Source organism: Numida meleagris, chromosome 6, assembly GCF_002078875.1.
Source record: "Numida meleagris isolate 19003 breed g44 Domestic line chromosome 6, NumMel1.0, whole genome shotgun sequence".
Lineage (NCBI taxonomy): Eukaryota > Metazoa > Chordata > Aves > Galliformes > Numididae > Numida > Numida meleagris.
The window spans coordinates 27,144,724-27,165,277 of NC_034414.1; the positions used below are offsets into that span (position 1 = coordinate 27,144,724).

Genomic DNA, 20,554 nt, shown 5'->3' on the forward strand with positions numbered 1-20,554 from the left:
CTAGAAACTGAGATTCTTATTGTGTTACATGGCTCCAGAAGATGATGAAAAGAAAAATCCTAATTTCTTGATGTTATTTCACTACAAGCAGGTTTTTTATTATTATTAAAAAGGGAAGACAACTTCTAGTTTCTTTGATTACTTTGGGAGAGAGGAAGGGAAGCTAGAATTCTGTTCAGACCCCCTACCTTCATAATCAAGAAAGCACAGAAGTTATTTTATTTGAAGTTATTGTTGACACAGTAGAAGGGAGGGATGCCATCCTGAGGGATGTAGACACACTTGAAAAGTGGGCCCACAAGAACTTACTGAAGTTCAACAATGCCAAGTACAAGGTGCTGCACTTGAGTCGAGACAATCTCAGATACGAATGCAGAGTGGGAGAAGAACTCATTGGGACTGGCTCTCTGGAGAAGGACTTCAAGGTCCTGATGGACAAAAAGCTGGACATGAGCTTGCAGCCCAGAAGGCCAACTGGATCCTGGGCTGCATCAGTAGAGGGGTGGGCAGCAGGGAGAGGGAAGGGATTGTCCTCTTCTACTCTGCCCTTATGAGACCCTATCTGGAGTACTGTGTCCAAGCCTGAGACCCCCAGTATGGCAAGGATGTGGAGCTGTTGGAGCAGGTCCAGAGGGGGGCCATAAAGATGATCAGAGGGCTGGAGCACCTCTCTTATGATGAAAGATTGAAGAATTGGAATTGTTTAGCATGAGGAAGAGAAGGCTTCAGGGAGACCTTATTGCAGCCTTCCAGTACTTGAAAGAAGTTTACAAGCAGGAGGGGGACTGACTTTTTGCATGGTCTGATAGTGATAGGACAAGGGGGAATGATTTTAACCTAAAGGAGGGGAGATTTAGGTTAGATGTTAGGAAGAACTTTTTTACTCAGAGGGTGGCGAGGCACTGGCACAGCTACCCAGAGATGTTACGGATGCCCCATCTCTGGAGGTGTTCAAGGCCAGGTTGGACAGGCCTCTGTGCAGCCTGATCTGGTGGATAGGAGCCCTGCCCATGGCACAGGGTTGGAACAGAATGATCTTTAAGGTCCCCTCCAACCTAAGCCATCCTATGATTATGTGATTATTTGAAATGTTTAAATTCAGTCAATTTGTTTAGCTCTTTAGGTTTTGTCTACAGAGCAAAGTTACAGTGTAGTACGCTATAGAATTAATTTACAGTACCTATTTTATAGGATGACTCCTGTGAATAATATTACTATATTTTAATAAGAAATTTATTCAGCTTTGCACGGTATACTTTGAAATTCACTTGATTAGACCAGGATGAAGAAATGTATTTCAGAGTAAAAGCATTCCAAAGTTATTTGGAAATATTGGCTTCATTTTCAGACTCCTATGTTCACTTGAATCAGATTTCAGGTACAGTGAAACCATCGTCTGACCTGTGCAGATCTTCCTTAATGCATTTTTAAAAAGTATTTTAAAAAGCAGTATACTCCTTATTTGAGAGCAGATGTAGATAAAGACAGGGCCTTTGATGAAACAAGAAAGAGAGACCAAGTTGAAATGGCAAGAGGTACTGATTTAAGTACACCCCCCTATGAGAACACCTTAGCTCAGGCAGTACTCCTCAAAGCTCCACAAAGCTTTTGATCTGTTTTTGCAGTTTGTAATGTAAAAGAAAATCAGAGGAGTTTTGTGTAAGTTAGGACAAGACCATGGCTGCTTTTCAAAGCTTTACTTTAAAATGGTTTCTGATTCTGTGTGAGCATTTTTAGGCAAAATCCCTGGTTATAGTGACACAATCAAAATGATTGAGCTAGCACACCTAGGTGAGTTACTTCTCATTAGCTGAGCCATCATGTGGCTTAAGCTAACACCTTCTACTTTGTGATTAATGTGTGAGAAAAGTGTATACCTAGTTAATTACAATGTCTCAAATGAAAAGTAGCAACACATTAGTCCCTAGTAATTTAATTGCTTTCACTTATGCATCCATTCCCACACTTATAGTGTGAGTAGTTTTATTGATTAAGGGGTGGGATTGGGGCTGAACTTTTGGTATATGATACGCTTCTCATGAATATTGCATGGTATATCTTGCTATCTTTGCTTTGTTTCTTAATTCTCTTATTTCTGAACGGCAGTAAAATAGAACTTAAAACTGCAAGGACATGCACAAAACAAACAAACAAACAAACAAAAACCCACAACAACAACAAAAAAAGCCAGCAATTGAGAGTAAGAATTCTGCTTGCTTACTATCATCTGCAAGTCTCTTTATCCTCAAACCTTCTGTGATTTACTTGGGGCTTAGTTACCTGAATGATACTGATCAAGCTTGACTTAAGTTTCATCCCAGTTAGAATGGAAAAGTATTGGAGAGGCTAACATTGCCAGTACTGAATTATTTGGCTATGAAGTTGTGTTGTTTAAGGCAACACTGATGTAACTTAAGAACTTCTGATCTGTGTACAACTTTTCATATATGATGTCCGTATTTGTGAGTGACAAACAATAGATGGTCATGCAGACACAGACATTAAAAATTAAAGTGGAAAGAAAACAAAGTAAAAAGAAGTTATTAAAAAACATTCCCTTGCCTGTAGTCTAGGAGAACCCCCTCAGCAGCATCACAGGCAGCAAAAACCCTCCACCTGTGCCGGGCACCATGGATGAATGTGCACATGTTTTCATGAGATACCCTGTCCTATTTCCACTTTGACTGTTGGTGGGTCTTAAGCTCATAAGCTGCACTAGAAAAATTTAATTCAGAATATGTTGAGTGTTAAATCAATTATGTGAATCTGCACCATGATTGTAGGGCTCTTTCTTTAGTATGGTGCTGGCAGACACCTTGGACGATTATTTTTGCTTGTGGCCTCACCACAGAATTATTGTGTGTTTTTGAGGAAGCTGGTTAATTACTTTACTAACAAGCTTTCCAGCTGTAAAATTCAGTGGTGCCTCTTCGCTATGAAATTTAATTAGGGCCCAGCAATACTTTGTTTAGACTCAACAGCAAAAGACACTTCTGACTTCACTGAGAGTTAATATTGGGTTCTTAGTATCTGTAAGACACTAAGAAATTCACATGAGAAGTGAGATAATAAGGAACAAAAAAATCACTGAATGCTGGGCTTGCTGAATTTGTGTTGCATACAACCACTCTGTAGATGCAGCAAAATATAAAGAAATAATTACTTAACTTTTACAGAATGGGACTGCTGTGGGAAAAATAAATGTTAGGGAGATCTGCTTTTTAAACAAAAAAAAAAAAGAAAAGAAAAAGAACAGTACAAGCAGCAACTTTATGACCATTTTGTTACAGCTCTTAAAATGAATCCATGTACTAGGCTTCCACCTGGTTGCTGTTCTTTTTTGCTTATCTTGCATGCGTGTCTTAAATGCCTCTCTGCTAAATGGCAAAATGCTAACCTAAGAGTGGGAGCTTATGTCTGTTCTTGGGAGAACTGAAGATCTAAACAGCACCATATCAGAGTAAAACCCATTGTTTCGTAAATACATCCGGGACTTGGTGATTGTGTTGGAAGATAATGGCGTATTTGCAGTGTTATGTTTTTAAATTTTTTTCTTAATTTCACCTTACTTGCAGTCTTTCAGCTACCAATTTCCAAAAAAGCTCAGATATTCAACAGCTGGAAGTGAACGAATAACTAGATGCACCCAAACCAACAACCGATTGAACTCTGAGAAAAATTTAATTTTAACTGTGTGTCTTGGAGTGCTACCAGAAGCCCTTTAAAATGTCATTGTTCTTCGGGGGAAATCTGAATGTGGACAAAAAAACCATTAATAAAGGCTGTCAAAACATCTGTTAAAAATCTGCAAGTTACAAAATATGCATTAAAAAGATAATTAAATATAGATGGCACAGTTTAAAGGTCTTCATTTTTCTGGTTTGTAGAAATCTACATGGGGTAGGGTTAGGTCAGGTATACCACTGGAATTTTTAAGTTAAAAAGGGAAAAACATAGACAATGCTGACCATTCCCCCCACTCTCTTGAACCTTTCCAAGCTCCCGGTTAGGCAGGAACAAGAAGTTTTCTCTCTCTGGAGTGTAAAGGAGGAAAATGGCAGCTGTGAATAAGAGAAAAATGCACTGACGTTCTGCTCAACCTGAGAATGCAAAATACATCTGCCTATCTCTTCTTTCTAGAGCAACAGACTTCCCTTCTACTTAAGATCCAGTCTGTGTTTGCTCCTTTCTAGCTATTTCTAGCTGGAAAATAAGAACTCAACCTCCCTCCTTTTTTTCTTGACTGAAGTTTTTACCTCCAGCAGCTAAGACTTCTACCCTTGGCCAACCCTTTGCATTTGTGCTGGGTGCTTACTGGGGCCAGACTTGCTGACCTGCCCTCATCTCCTAGGCACTTGCAGCCTGCCACAGGTAGTGCGACCCTGGGTCCATCACCCAGAAGTTACTGTGAACATTTATCAGCATTTGAACTAGCTTTTTGAATGAGAAGACTCTACAACTTTGAGATGTAATCTCTTCAAAAAGAAAGCACTGGAAATAAAACCAGTTAGGTCTCCATGCTCTAGGTTTTGGAGTTTTGGGGAATGTGCTTTTCCTTTCTGAAAATGTACTTTGTGTGTTTATGTTTATGACTACTGTCTGAAAACCCAGGCTTGGCTTACTGACAGCTCAGGTCTGATTCTGCATTAGGGATTGTTTATATACTTGTGTGTATTATGAGTTCCCCGAACAGTTCAGGGATCTCTGGCAGCAGGTCCTGTTGAGGGACCAGACCAGCTGCATTGTAAAGGAAATGTTGAAGTGCATTGCAAGCAAAATAGCTAAAACATACAGTGTACCTGAGATGGAGGTGGTTTACAGAATTCACTTTTTGTTCTAATTGGCAACTTTTTGTGTGGCCTGCAAACTCACCATTTTAACATCACATCAAAGAAAAGGGGGAAATATCCAAACTGAATGCTCTTTAAGTAAATCTGATTTTTAACCTGACTGCAGCCCAGAAAGGACCAGATGGGGTCATCATTCCCAATAACTACTGTGACTTCTGCCTTGGAGGCTCCAATATGAACAAAAAAAGTGGCCGGCCTGAGGAACTTGTGTCGTGCTCAGACTGTGGGCGCTCTGGTAGGTGACTTCTTCTTGCAGCTTTCTTGTATAAAAGTGTATTTGTATTTTGTTTTTTGCTCCTGAAGATTTTGAAGAAAGCCAGCACTTTTGGGAGGGAATAGGAAACAAGGTCTTACTTCTTGTCTGTGTTTGTGGGAAAGGATGATTGGGAAATTTTCTGTCATAAAAACGTTTTTGGATTCACAGTTTTAAGCTAATGGGATCTTATGAAATAATAAAATTTTAATGTATTTATTGACTTTTACAAACTTTGGTACATGTACTAGTTGTTCCTTAAACAGAAGGAGAAGACCCTATGACAGTGTTAAAGAATGGTCTCTGTCCTAAATGCTGCAATTACAACTATAAATTACTTACAAGATTTATGAAAGTTGCATGACCAGCATTTCCATTGATTACACATTTCATGCATTTTTTTCATCCAAGAAAGAAAGCGGGAGGAAATTACAGGGTAGGGATGGGGGTAGCTGTCAAGAATTATCCTCTTACAAGATGACTATCATTAATTTTGTTTAAAGACGTTTTTATTTCTCCATTTTCTTCCCTTCTCTCTTTTTAAATGTAGGCAATTGTGTCTTTCCTGTTCTGGATTGTCTTTATTTCTGGACTGTTGTTTTCTTCCTTCCTTTCTTTTTTTTTTTTCCTTCCTTTTTCTTTTGTTTTCTTTTTCTTTTTTTTNTTTTTTTTTTTTTTTTTTTTTTTTTTTTTTTTTTTTTTTTTTTTTTTTTTTTACTTTTATCCCATCTGAATAGTTATTTATAGCTCATGTGGGAGGTGGTGGCAATGGTAGAGGAAATGGACGACCTTTAATAACTGCATATTCCAATTTAGGCCACAGTTTCCAGTTGTGACATTTTTGGACAGTGGTGATACTAGTGGTGATAAGAATTTCAGATGTACGTCTGGAAATCAAATAGATCTTGAAATTCAGTATTGTTGCTACTTCTGTACCATGGTCACTGAAAGATGTTTGTTGCGTGATGGCTGAAGTGCAAAGTGAAGTGTTCTTGTACTGAACGAATGGCATTCTCGTATTCCCACTGAAATTCATAGTAAGCCTCTAATTAAATTCAGTGGGAGCAGGACTAGACTCTCACTGGCAAATTGCCTTCTGCAGTTGTTGTGACCTCTGAAGATGTTCTGAAGTGATACTGACTGGTCACCAGAGGACCAGCGGCAAATCCTTTGGTTTTCTCCAGAGGCATCCTAAAGAATGCTGCACAGACAGCAACATGGACCTTTCAGTGTATATGTGTTTGCTTCTTAATACCCAGATGGGAAAGCTTATGTAGTCTGTGGTGCCAGCTTGGAAGATCATTCCCCTTCCCCTTGATTGCGGTAGTTCAATATAACTTATTTCAGCATTGTCCTGATACTGCACAGTGAGACAGATCCATACTTTTTGCTATTTAAACATTGCTATGGTGATTATATCAGAGTGGAAAACAAATACATTAATTTCCTTGATGGCTTAGTGTGATGGAACAAGTAGATCCTCATGTAACCTAAATTGTGCAAAATCAGTTCCATTAAATGCTATCCTTGTACAAATTCTGACCCACCCTGGGTCATTCATAAGGGTCTGCAATGGTGTGACTGATGTGTGATAGAAGCGATTAAGGTACAACCACACACTAATCTGTAAACTAAAACAATGAAAACTCTTTGGTGGCCATCTTCCTCTTTCTTGATAATGGGGAACATTTTCATTATACTGAAAGAGAGGTTATGGAAATTATCTTGTTTCTTCCCTTCTCAAAGCCACTAAAATCACATGGTGGTTCATCTACCAGTTATTTTGTTATATCCACTTTCGTTTGTGAACAGGATTTAATTCTTCGTTTCTCAAGCAAAGCAGTTTACTTATCTATGCAGTTATATGGCTGATTCCTGTAGCTGGAGTGGAGACGAAACGGTTACTTAATGTCATGTTAGTGTTTCTGAGTTAAAAAACAGCTGTCCCCTACAAACTGACACTCATTTGCTGGGGCACAAGAGATGTCTTTTTCTTCGTCATTCTTAGAGAGATTCTGAAGGCTATTACTATTAATCACATAACGTGTTTGATTGAGGTAGAAAATAAACCATAGTTTCACAGATTTCAGTATCTGGCTTCTGTTTTCAAGAGTTCTTTTTGTTGCTATTGTTGTTATTCCTGTTGATGTTCTGTGTGGAGAATTTCCTGTTCAATATTGAAAGTTGGATTAACATACACTTGAACTTTTCAGTATTTCCCCTGACAGATCACTTCTCTTCTTAGTTGATTTAGTTGTTGAATTGCTGTTTGTTGGGGGTGGTGGTATTTTTGATGAAGATGCCATGAAATCGGAATAGAAGTATTTATTTAGGTTACTTTTTGCTTAGTCTTCAAAATGTATTTCATTTTGTCTGTAGAGGAGGAGGCTCTTTGGGATCAGGTGAAGGACAGGGATAAAAGTCTTGAGGCCGATGAGATGTCTAATGGGTTACATTTCAATAGCAGTAAAATTGTAAGAGGTGATGCCAGTCTGAAGAACAATTATTGTGCTTCGAGCTAATGGTGTCTAATTACTTATATGGGCTAAATATTTCTTAAAATTGATCTAAGTAATAATGAGAAAATATTTTAATGTTTTTGAAGAGAGGAAAATATGATTAACCCTTTCGCTGCCATGGCTATGGGCACCTGTGTTATTGGTAGATTTTTTTTTCTTTGAAAGAGAAACTGATACTTGTTTATTTTTCTTCCTGCGGTTCTACCAAGACATGTTGTTGAGGTGCACAGGCACATACAAACACACACCTATAAACTTGATAGTCTGTATTGTTTAATAGTAATGATACTTTAAAAATGATGATGATGATGCCTGTTGCTTAACCCATGTGCTGATATATTCATCATACATGTCAGCTCATTTGGGAAGAGAAGGCAGGAGGGACGAAGCAGCGCCAACACGCACTACGGAGGACTTGTTCGGTTCCACGTCAGAAAGCGACACCTCGACCTTTCATGGCTTTGACGAGGATGATGCAGAAGAGCCTCTCTCGAGCCGAGGAGGCGGCTGTGGTGGCAGCTCTCCCTCTGCAGACAAAAAGGGCGGCTGCTAAATTAACTAAAAAGACACAAACTCTGAGCAATTTGCTGTCCATTTTACTACTAGAATTATTATTACCTTTTTCTTTTTTTAATTTTAGGTCCTTTTTTTTTTTTTTTGTTTTGTTATTGTTGATGTTGTTTTTGTTGTTTTTCCTGTGGGGTGTACACTGAAAGCACAAGCATTTAAAGATCTTGACAACCATTTTGAAGAGACAGAAGGTTTTGATTTTCCTGTTTTTTTTTTTTTTTTTTTTTTTTTCATTTTAATTTGTTCTTCTCCCACCTCCCCCCTCTTCTCTTTCTCTCTGGAAACATAAAAGGTGGATTTAGTATTTTTTTAAATAGTGAGCAGAGTTGATTTTCTTCTCTTTTAATATATATATTGGCAAACCACATAAAATAGAGATGGGTTGGAGAGCATGAAAGCAAACCCAAATAGTTTTTTTTATTATTATTATTTATATAATCTATATATTATTAGAAAAAGTTACTTTTTAAATAAAAATACAAAAAAAAAGGAAAAAAAAAAGCAATGGATGTCTACTTGATAATAGAACTGTTTCTAGAGAACCACTGTGGATGGACTTCATTGGAGGAAACCCTTGGTGTGATGGCTTCTGCATTTTGAGATTTTGAACTTATTGTACATGTGGAATTTGGCTCTTCTTGTACACCTGCTGCACTTGTATTTAATGGCTTGAAGACACAAGCAGCTCCAATGAAGACCATGACCTTGGGGAATATGTTTCCATCTCTCCTTTGGACACCTTTACAATAGATCTCTTCCTCCCTGCACCCCTTCATCTCTTCCTTGCTCAGTTCTACTTTTTTTTTAAAAAAAAAAAACTTTTTCTTCACCTTTCACTTCATGGATAGCAATTTCCAAGCATAGGGATGGAATATGAATTGCAAGTCATAGACATCAAAGACAAAACAGATGGAGCAGCAGAATCATGGAAGAAATTATATGGAAAAATACCTCACCTATACTTTTCTTTCCATTTTTAAATTTTACTTCACAGCAATTTTTCTGTGTCGCCCGGAGTTTTCTCTGTGTAGTGTCTTGTGAGACACTTTGTTTGCTTTTCAATAGCTTCTCTTGAAATGAACCAAAGCAATACTCATTAAAGTTCCAAGGGCAATGGAGAAGAGAGTGACTCCCTTCCCAGCGACTATTCCAGAAAGGAAGAAACATGCAGCAGGATTTGAAAGGTATGTCCTAGCTGAAATATCTTTCACTGATTGTGAAATCTCTGTTCTCTGGATTTTCAAGAGACCCTTGACTGATCTTTGTTGTAGGAATAAATCGGAGATAAAATAGAGATTTATTTGGGCTGTGCCTAGTCCTTCAACTGTGTGTGCGTGTTTGCCAGAATGAAAATCTCAGCCTTGTAATAAAGACTTTGGATATGTATTGTTTTAGTATGTGAATGAAGCCTGTCCAGATGGATTCCGTTTCTTTTGATGCTTCTTTTGATGGGTTATCACAGTACTGTCTGTGAGAGCTCTTTCAACCTTTTTTTCTTTCCATAAACCTTAAAAGAAAGAAAGAATGAAAGAATCCACTCATGGTGCTTACAGAGGTGGGTTTTTTTTTGTTTTTTTTTTTTTGAATTGTTGACTTTTGGCATGGACTAAGCAGTGGCCAGATTCTTCTCTTAGGGGTACGTGGATGTACCTGGGTGTAAATCCAGAATGATGCTACTTATATTTAGATTACTTTAATAAACTGCCCTCAGAACTAGATGTGCTACAAAATAGCTCCATGTGTTTCTAGTGTAGAAATACGGAATGCAAGAGCCATGCTCACTTGTGAGGAGGGAACCTTGTTTGAGCTTTTCCCATATTGATAATCTTTTCCTGTTGTTATTCTGTTCCTGCTGGTGTATTATAATCATCCAAGTGTCAAATCAATGATATTTTGACTTAACACTGGCATTAAGAAGTAAACTTTAATTGATTTAATTCATTCCAAAACTAGTCTTTTTTTCTCTCTGAAAGAATATATCAGATAAATTTATAATATTTTGTCACTCTTCTATATTTACTAACAGCCCAAAATTCAGATGGTTTCCAAGGGTGAGGCACAGGCATATAGGTATCTGCTTTTCCCAAATCCCAGAAAGCGATAAGATTTAGCTTGCACGACTGTATCATTGTATGTGTGTGTATAGGTAAATATATATCTGATATATGTGCACAGACACATACATATAGACAATGCAGATAATAAAATGAAGAGCAACAACAGTAAAGACAGAAGACACTTCCTAAGTATAGGTGCTCTTACATGAAACTGGTGTAGGCTCACTTGTTCCATACTGACTTAACTGTAAACAGTTGTATCAGTGAAGTCCGGTGCATTTCCTGTAAATGCACGTTCATTTAAGTCGTAGCAGAATCTGGCCTGGAGGTACAGTTGTTCCCAGTTTGTAAGAAAATACCATAAATGTGAAAAATCTTTAAGATCAAAAAAAAAGAACTTCAAATTGATTCTTCTTTTTCTCCAGCCCTTCAATCCCTGCACTTACATTTATGATATTAGGATTACATTCTCTCATTTTAAAATACAGCTTTTTCTTCTGCTGCTCTGTGATATGGCCAAGTGAACAACAGGGAGCAGAAATGTGCCCAATACAAAGCAAAAGAGCAGCATGATTTCTTGCAACCATCTTGTATCTACTTCTTGTGTCCATGTCAGTCATGGAGAAGGTTTGGAAAAGAGTTTTAATTGTACATGACCAGAGTATGCTATGAGAGAAAGGCTCACTGGAGAAATAGTGACGTGAATTATTAAAGAGCTGAAGAGAGCTCTGTTTTCTTGGGCTGGGAAACACCAAGTTTTGTTCATTCTAGCTACCTTTGGCTCTCTGAGAGGTGGATACTTTACATAGCTGGAACCAGCCAGCTGTATATAGCTGCTGGTGCAGTGATGGCAGCACAAGGCTCAGCATTTTCTAACTGCTGTACTCACCCAGCTTCATGCACATTCTTGCAACCTGTGCTGAGCTCTGTGCTGCTGTACTGACTGCTGTCCTAGCAGCACCTGAGCTAGCTAGCTGAAAGCTATCCAGGTGTGTCATTCTGAAAACTCCAGTCACTTTATTAACTACAAAATAAGCATACTCTAACTACAATTTTTTCCAAGTGGAGTCCTTACCATTGTCTTTTGTGAACCATGCCTAACATATTCTGGGCTTTTCTGGAATACAAACAATAATCAGATGCCCGTAATTTATTAAATCTTGGTTTAGTTTCACAAATGCAGTTACTATAACAATGCATACAGTCTTAATCCTTTCGCAACCTAACCACCCATCTTTGTGACAACTGGGTAGTGCAGTGCCCTCAGAAAGAAGCCACAACTCACATAGTGCACAGAGACTGCCAGCTGGGATTTATTATAGATGATTGCATACAAAAACACCCATCACTGTTATTTATACCATTAATGTGTATATGGATGGTCACTAGTTCCAGCTAGTTCTGAGGGAGGAAAGAAGGTAAAATAAATTTGTTATGAAGAGCAGATTAGTCTTTGAATTGCTCTGGATGGCTTGTTGGATGGAGATAACCAACCTGAGGAGAAATCTACATCTCGCTGTTTAGTTGAGCAGGCAGAGCAGTGGGCACTGGCCATAGGAGGATGCAGAGAAGGAAGCTGAAAGTATGCTTGTTTAAACTAGGTTGCAAAGGAGTGTTAACTTTGAATTTTAGATGGAGTATTGATATGGAAATGAAATATTGTCAGGGTAGGCACTGCTGGAGTAACAACTTGGAATGGGAGAAGAAGGTTGGTTTGCTTTTAGGTCAAAGATGAAAGTAAACCTGGGAGGCTGCTTACATGAGACCTTCCAGATGGATGACAGTAAAATGACAGTGTTAATGAGACAGAATGTACATAGAAGGAGGTTTCACAAGTGCAGTGGAAGAAAAAAAAAAAAAAGAGGAGCCTGACACCAGCATAGCCAGGTCAGAAATGAGGGGACTGCACAGTGCCAATTGTATGTATCCTCAAAGACTTGTAAGTCCCAAACCAAACTAGGAAGGCATAAAAAGAGTTTTCAGTGTGAATTCTGGGCTGTACCTGAAAAGTGAAGTCATCTTTGAAATCAGAAAGGACCGTGATGCTCTGTATTCCCCAGTGATTTCAGCAGTTCAATGAAACCTGCTGTTCTGAGCTTTATAAGAAGGAGATCTTTGAAGGCACAGTCCTTCAACTAATCACAAGCCTTGCTCTTCCAGTCCTCCTCCAAAGACATCCTTATTAGAGGAAGGTTAGCACAAGTCTGTCCAGAGATTCTCCTGAAACATATATGCTCCCACACAAATCATGTACCAAAATAAAACTATTCCAATACGAAATGTGAATAAAAGAATGTTTCATCTCAGGCCCTAAATTCAGACTTTTCTGTTTATTTAATCATATTAGCTATCTTCTCAGGCCCCTTTCTACTGTTTGATACTAAAGGATCTTAGAAAAGGCACAGAATTTCCTGAGCCATCCTCTGCAAACTGATTCACAGATGGGAGCGAGTGGAAATAAGGAAGTGGTGTGCTGCTTGAGCAGCTGAGTAGTGAGAAGAAAGGCTATGTTGGAGTGCGCATTGATCTCTAATGTATTTCCTTCTGTGGCACTTAGAGAACGTGAAAGAAGGGGCAGACCTCATCTCTTGCATGAAAACAGTTTAAAATTTAAACATGGTAGTATTTATTGAGAAAATTTTAAGAAAATACGGCGTCCTAAAATGACATAAAATAAAGGGAGATTGTGAGGCATGTGGCAGAGTAGGATGAAGCTGAAATCTGTTTTACTTCACTTTGCACCTCTTCCCTCCAGGTTTGTGGGCTTGTGAGTTAAATATATGTTTCTTGTATATGTAATATGCTTGGAATAGCATTGCACATGTGTGATAAGGTCATGAATGACGAGCGTGGACTGCTGAAACATGGTCCAAACAGAACTTTGCCACTGGCTTCAGATGAATTAGCACTGAGCTTTCTTAGCTATTGCTTTTATTGAATGAAACCTCCCTGCTAATACACTTACTGGTATGGTGTAGACAAGCTCTGAGATGGCCATTTGTTTCAACAGAATGTGTTATTAGAATCCCATCCCCACATTGTTTTGCCTTTAAGCTTTTACATTAGTTATTCATTTGGAATTCCAGTTTGCCATTTTACAGTCCTCAGCTCAGGCTCTTGATTGAAGACAGAACATTGGTTTTCATGGAGCATCCAGAAATGCACCCAGAGAATGTCTGAGTCCAGGCTGCATTCTCTCCTGGCTGCTTTGCCTTTCTTTGTTTAATTCTTTTAGTGATATTTTGAGACAGGTCCTAAAATTATGATTCAAATGCCATGAAACTGTGGAGCTTTCAAAACCTGGATCCTCATGCAATTTCCCACGTTCACATGGCAAGCAGTTTTGCTGAATTTACTCCTCAAGCAAATATTGTATTGACCCCACTGGGCGTTGTCTTATTATATAATCTGCAACATCTTCCCAGCGTGTTTTGTGCTGCAGCATATGTAGATGTTTCCAATAAACACTCATTTCTTTTTCTCAATTTTTTTCTTATTTATTTAAAGTGGGTCTCTTCTGAGTATATGTAAAGGATGAAGCATATGCATGTGCCCATGCTGCCATGGGGTTGTTTTGACAAACCCTTGCAGTGTAGGAATGTAGCCAGGATGAATTTTCGCTGATTGAGCCATTGGAATAAACCCTACCAACCTTTGTTCTGTTTGCCAGATATTTACCAGGATTGAAAAAGCCCAACCTGTATAAATATCTGATAATAAATAAAATACCAAATAATAAATAATAAAATACCAGATAATAAATACCAAAATAGGTGAAACTAGGTTCGAACCATTTTAGTGTTCCTGTCTGTATTTCCACAAGTGTAAAGTTGTCAACTTCGGAGAATGCAAGTTATAATAATGTTTAGGGGAAAAAATAAAGCTAATGTTGTGGTCACAAGTTCTGATACCCCTGTTAAGAGGATGCAGCCAGTTTGTATCTTTGAATTGTTCTGTCACTGTCAGCTCCTAAGATTTTGAATCTTCATGTCATTCAGAACTGATATGAGGTGTGAGAAAGATGTGAGGGGAAGGCACTCCCATTTTGTGGAAATAAACAGATGTGGTTTTTGAGCTCAGGAGCCTGGAAGTATACAACTTAGTCCATTCACAGATTAAATGAAATGCAAAGTGCAATTTTTCACTTATTTTCAAAAGTTATTGTATTACTGCTGCTCCTATCTGCATGGTTCAGACTTCTGAAATCATCTTTTGTGCTGTACTGCATACACTTGTGGCTCTGTACAACTAATTAGTAATATAGCGATGTAATCAGAGCAGGATTTCGTAAACGAAAATTTTAACCTCTAGAGAAGAGAGAGATATATAAGCTGAATGAGGAAGGTTATTTAATTATGTTCACAGTAAGAAAAATTGACAGCATTTTGTGCCTTTCTTTTGGATATGCTCCTTCATATCCCATTTGTTTGCTTTGTATTTACTTATGGCTCCCACCGTCAGTTGAAACTGAATCTGCTGAGCTATTTTTTCAAAGAACTAGAATGCAAACAGTGTTGAAAGGTTGACTTGTGCTTTTTTTGCTTTATTCTGAACACTTGCTTTTGTTGTCTGTTTGAGTTTGTTTAGTTTTACTTTTTATTGCCTTTCCCTCTGCAGTCAGCCCTGCCCTCATGGACTCCAGCATCCATCAAGCAAGACATTTCAGAAGAAGGCCGAGAGAAGCCAGGATGCTTTGATACTTCTGATACTTCTCCTTGCCCTGACCCTTCCGTCCCTGTGTTTCATCTGGCACAGGAGCCTGGACTGTAGGAAGCTGGCTGCCAACTGTTCAGAGAAATTCTGGGGACGCCCTAAGCCGGTGCAATACAAAGAATTTTTTTAAAGCCTTGATTTCACTTTCTTTTAAGCATGTTTATAAACCCAGGTCAAACTGGAATTGATCTACAGTAGAACTGACTGAAAAACAAACAAACTGAAAAAAGACTTAACTATTTTATTTATTTCAATATTTAAGAGAGAAAAGGAGTGCTGAAGTTGCACAGTATTTTTGTTTGAGATACGTTTTACTTCAAATTTTAAATGCAATTTTGTGAAGACGTGGAATTTTAAAAAAGCACTTAATGTAAAATAAAGACTGAATATTTACTTTAAGAAAAAAAACTTTTTTAAATAATGAAAATAAAGATCAACTCTGCTCTCTCTCTTACTTTAAAGAAGCCATTCATATATGTGCTGGGTATCTTTGTTTTTTGCAAATTGGATGTGGTAAGTGCAGACTGTTCTGGTTTTCTTTCTCCTGAGTAATATTATCCTGTTAGATGCTTAAATCTTACTTTGCTTTACTTATGTTAGGCACAAATCTGAACAAAAACTGCTGAAAGAGCAAAGACCAGGCTCAGCCTGGATTTTTTTGTTACCAGATGTTGTGTCCAATTCAAAGGACTGTCTTCTCCCCGTAGGATTGATGTGTCTCTTCTGCACAGTAAAACAGGTTTTCATTTGAGCAACTCTGTGAAATACCTCTGCTAAAAGAGAGATTTAAAGAAAGGAAAACAACTGTTAGGTTGTTTTTGTTTTGTTTTGTTTCTTTTTATCATTATTATTATTTCTTTTTTTTTTCTTTGGTAATTCCTTGGCTGATTGTGAGGTGGTTGTAAGGAAAGTATCTAACTGTTCAGATGCTCTTGGCATGGAGTTTCCTGCTGGTGTCAAGGATGATGCCCTGTGTAGAAACCCTGTGTATTTCTGCCCTTTCTTAAGAAGTAGTGGACTTTGAAAAGTATAGAGGTGCACCCCCATGTCAGCAGTAAGCAACAGAGGATACTCAGCAGGAGAAGAATTTGAGTTCTCAGAGCTGCAATCCTAAATTGTCTGGTGAGGGACGTTCACAGCCTTCATCCTGGGTTGTTAGCCATCTTCTCAATGAAATGCATTCTGCTTCATGCAAGCACTGGAAAATTTTGTTGGCTGCCAAATCTGCTCACAGTGGATAGTTTGTTGTCATGTGTGATGCAGGCTAGCAAGGATGCAAGCCTTGTGTATTAGAAGGGCATTGGACTTGGCTCTGAGATTAGCTGACCTCTGTAGCCAGATGTATCTATTGGTATAGACCCAGTGTACAGATAATAAAGTGTTTTGTTAATGTAACTTACGCTGGTTTTCTGAGTGAAAAGATTGTCTACAAAAATGCATCCTGAGTAGGTGGAGCTGCCAGAAAGCCTCATCCTGCATCACGTTTCTTGCACACCGAAAACTTAAACTCACCTCATTGAGAGGTTTCCTTGTGTCAGTCACAGTGCTCCCTCCCCCTCTTGGATTAACACATAGGGCCAAAAATAGCCATATTAAATCTCTGGTAGACCTGAGTTCTGCTCTCACTAAGTTGAATGGCAAAATTTATGTCATAATCAGGCTCTTTACCAGGATGGGTTTGCTTTGTACATTTTGCTCATTTCTACGCTTGCATTGGTGAGCTGCCTCTAGAGGAAAAGAAGAAATCAGATTTTATTTAATCAAAATATAATGAAACGCACAACTGTAATGAAGATTTGCAAACTGCAGGGTCTGTACTCAGTTTGTGTAATATTCCTTTCAAATAAAAGTTCTGCTTCCAATGCCCCTACTGTATATTCCTCTGTAAATATTACATTATCAAACTGATTCCACAGGGTCTTTTTTAGTGCAAGTAATCTTTTAAAAAGACATTGTTGAATAACATACTTGTACATATACTTTTCTAAGCTCTCCATTGTTTATAATACTCTCTTTGAAGCTTAAAATAAAACTTCCTCCTCTATTGATTTTGTTTTTCTTTTCCATTTTGTAAATCATGATTTTTGCTCCTGGATTTTGTTTTGTATCTCTTAATGAAGCTTGAAGTTAACCAAAACTTTTCTTCCATTTTCTTTTACTTTCTTTTGACCCCATTCACCAGACTGCAGAAACTGGTCCTGTTGCTTGCTTTAGTGAAGGTAGGCAGGAAATAAAACACTGCTTTTGTGTAGGACTCATTTTAGGAGTATTTCCTGTGACTTGGTGGTGGTAGAAGATCTTCCTAAGTGTGTTTGTGTTTTAACAACCTTTTCTATGAGATTATTTGAGTTGCAGTAAGGTAATCTAGATTGAAAGGTGGAGTATAAATTATATGATGCTCTTTGTGTGAATTTTAGTGATGGGGCCTTATGGAGACCTGATCCTACCAATGACATTTCTAATCCCGTCTCTGGAGTGCCTGTCTGCCGCATCCGTGGTTCCCTTTGCTGCATTTCACAGTGCAGAGATGAAACCTCCCTTTCCCTTACACATGTTAGATTAGTAGTACAGCTGTACAGAATGGAAAGAGAAAATACTGTTTCGGATTAGATGCCATTTTTAAACAAAAAGCTATGTTTCCTCTTCCCTAATAGGTCTGCTTTCATTTTTACGAACCTCTGCTGTGTTTCCTCTGCCTTGCCATCAATTGCTCCGCTGCCTGCAGAGGCTATACATGGACCTTCTTATTTTGGCAGCTACCTGCAAGAATATCAGAGGGGATGTAGTTTTTAAGGGATCTTCTGATGTGGGTACAAGGTCTTCAGAGTAGTGGGAAAAAAACTCAGCAGATTAAATGACAAATAAGTCCTAAGAAGCACATCAGAAATGAGTTACTGTAAAACCCTTATAATTGTACTGCATGAACTCTTAACTGCATGATTTTCAGCATTTCTATGTGACAGAGTGTGTCTTTAAAACAGAGAGTTAGCTATTTCCTGTAAAGTTTTATTTTTTTACATATATAATCTCAATTTCCATCAGTTTTTTGTTTCTTCACTCAGCTGGGAAGAACATGACTTGAAAGCTTCACTGCTTACCTTCAGACCTTACCTTGAACAGGCCTGTGACAGATTCACAGAAGGAAGGAGGAAACCAAAGGGTTTCATCTGCACTTACTGTCCGCAGTCAATGTGGCTCATGGGAACTTTAGGATCTGGTAGAGCAGCCTGTGGGCTACTTGCTGGCGCTTGTCCTCCACTGTTCTGCAGCTGGAAAGATCTTCCCTCCTTTGCAAGTTTTGGATAATATGGGCCAGAGACAGCTGTGGAGGTGAAGTGAGGCTCTTGCTGTATTTCTGAGCTGTGCTGAGAAGGCAACTACAATGCTTTCCTGAGAGCACATACTGATGTTGTTGGTTTTAAAGCCTTTTCCAATTCCCTTTCTGTGATTTTTCTCTCAGATATTTTACAATAATCTGAATTTAAAGCCTACAAAACTAATTTTCTGAAGGAATTTCATGGGATACAAGTAATCTTTTCCTTCCCCAAAGCAGAGTTGGAAGGGAAGATGTGTGATGACAGATCCTGAGCCCCTGGCCATTGCTGCTTTTGTTCTCTTTCTCCTAGCTCATCTTGAGCTTTCTGGTGTGCTGCATAGAACAGAGAGACCCAGATGGAGGTTGGACTGAGGGCACAACTGAATGATGACAAAGCAAAGAAAAGAAAGTTGAAGAAAGGAAGGAAGGAAGCTACTCGTGGCATCAGGGCACTTTTCTTGTTCAGTAAGGTCATTTCCCACTCTGTACTCAGTTCTCACTTTCATTGTCCCTGGTGTGACAGATACACAGAGCAGAGATAGACATTTCTGTTAAGGTAACCAGGAGTGAAAGGGTATGCTGAAATTTACCTTTATGAATGGCTGTCAACACTCTGTTTAGATGAATGGGATCTTTCCCACCACAACAAAGCTATTGCTATAGGCTGTGAAGTCTCCAGAGGACAATTCTGCATAGGTCTTACTTTGAATGTTTTGTGCTTTTTGTTTTTTTCCTTTTTTTCCTCTTCTCTCTCTCTCTCTCTCTCTCTCTCTCTCTCTCTCTCTCTCACTCTTAAGCCACAGACCTGGCAATATAAGTGCTATAAAGGAAAGTTCTAATTGTGCAGAAATTATCTGGACTGGAGAAAATACCACAGTTCACTCAGCGCCAGAGGAGATTTTCTTTGTTATTCTGGCTAGGAAGGTGTCTTACTTTCCTGTCTGGAGAAGATTGCTTGCTGTTGAGAATCAGGTGTGGTAGAAGTGAGAAGTAAAAATGTTTGCTAGCATTGCTGCAGCTGATGGGGGTCTCCATGGCCGTGGTTCCCCGGGCTGAGATGTGGTTGAAGGTTGACAAAGCTGAGAGCTGAAATCTTGGGTTCTGAGTGGACTGACAGAGCCATTGGCTTCTTTGCTTTGGCCTAGGCTGGTATGCTGCACCTGTTTAAAATGTATTCCAAACTTTTGCCTGCTATCGGGGAAAAAAATCCTCTTTGTTGGAATCAGAGTCATTCAGCGTATAAATCATGAAAAAAAACAAAAGGCTTTTCCCTGTAAACCCAAGTTTTTATTTATAATACTCATTAGCAATAATAGGAGTACCCCAACCTATTCCTACTGTTGAAGATGGATCAGTAGGACCTCCACTATGTAATACCTATACAGGAGAGCCCATAGGCATTGATTACTCCCCTTAAGTTTGATTGAGCTTGTCTAAATTGTGGCCTGATGTGTTATAATCTTCATTGTTCCCCAGAAATTATTGTAAAATTATATTTCTTCTGCTATGCTAAAGCAGGATGCTTGCAACAGTTTAGTCCTACATTTCATTTTAGTGATTAAACTGAGAGACACTCATCTGTGGCATCTTAATTTCAACAGTCTATTTTTTAAAACCTGACTGCATTTTTTGTTGTTTCATCAAATGTTCTTGCTGTGTATCTAGAAACTTTTACTGTATCTGTTATCTAATGTACTTTTTTTTTTCCCATAGCCATTAGTTCTTTGTGTTTCCACAATGTGTGCACCATAATGGGAGAAGCATGGCATTTACCTTTAAGCAGCACAGACTTCTGAAGCATGGTGTTGTTGCTAATGTTGCTACCCAGGATATAACTAGAAGCAGTTTTGACATTGTCTAAGATAGCTGTAGTGGCTCTGAATGGCCTACAAACCAACTATGATGCTGCTATGGAGAAAACACTATACTTTAAACAGCGAAAGCTAGTTTATCTCCAGGGTTGCATGGTTGTTAGGAGTCATTTTTCACTTGAACTGAAGCCCCTTCTCATTATGCAGCTTCAGTCTTTGCTGTTAGTGTCCTTGTGTTGATGTCTTTGTTGTGGATTGCAGGAGAAAGAACATGACCAAACCTGTTAGATGCAGCCACCTTTTTTGAAACAGATCAGATATTTTAAGTAATGTTGGAGTGAGTTTTGTCGAGCATTGCTGAAGGCGTAGCTTACTAATTTAGATTTCTTTCATGTACCAACTGCCATTACCTTCCTTGTATGTTGATTTCAGGAGCTGGTTCTGAGGCCAGCTCCCAAGGTGAGA

General features: G+C 38.6%; 1 protein-coding gene across 9 annotated transcripts in view; it reads left to right on the forward strand.

The window, feature by feature from the left end:
* The window catches only part of DPF3 (double PHD fingers 3), a 200,009-nt gene that overhangs the window by 143,853 nt on the left and 35,602 nt on the right, over positions 1-20,554 (forward strand). For 7 of the 9 annotated variants that reach the window (XM_021401592.1, XM_021401583.1, XM_021401585.1 and 4 more), the window contains one exon: positions 4,957-5,085. In XM_021401592.1, coding sequence (XP_021257267.1) covers positions 4,957-5,085 — 129 coding nt within the window. Of the gene's footprint in view, positions 1-4,956; positions 5,086-7,978; positions 9,377-14,866; positions 17,009-20,554 lie in introns of those variants that run through there. The other 2 variants (XM_021401588.1, XM_021401589.1) reach the window with 1 other exon arrangement.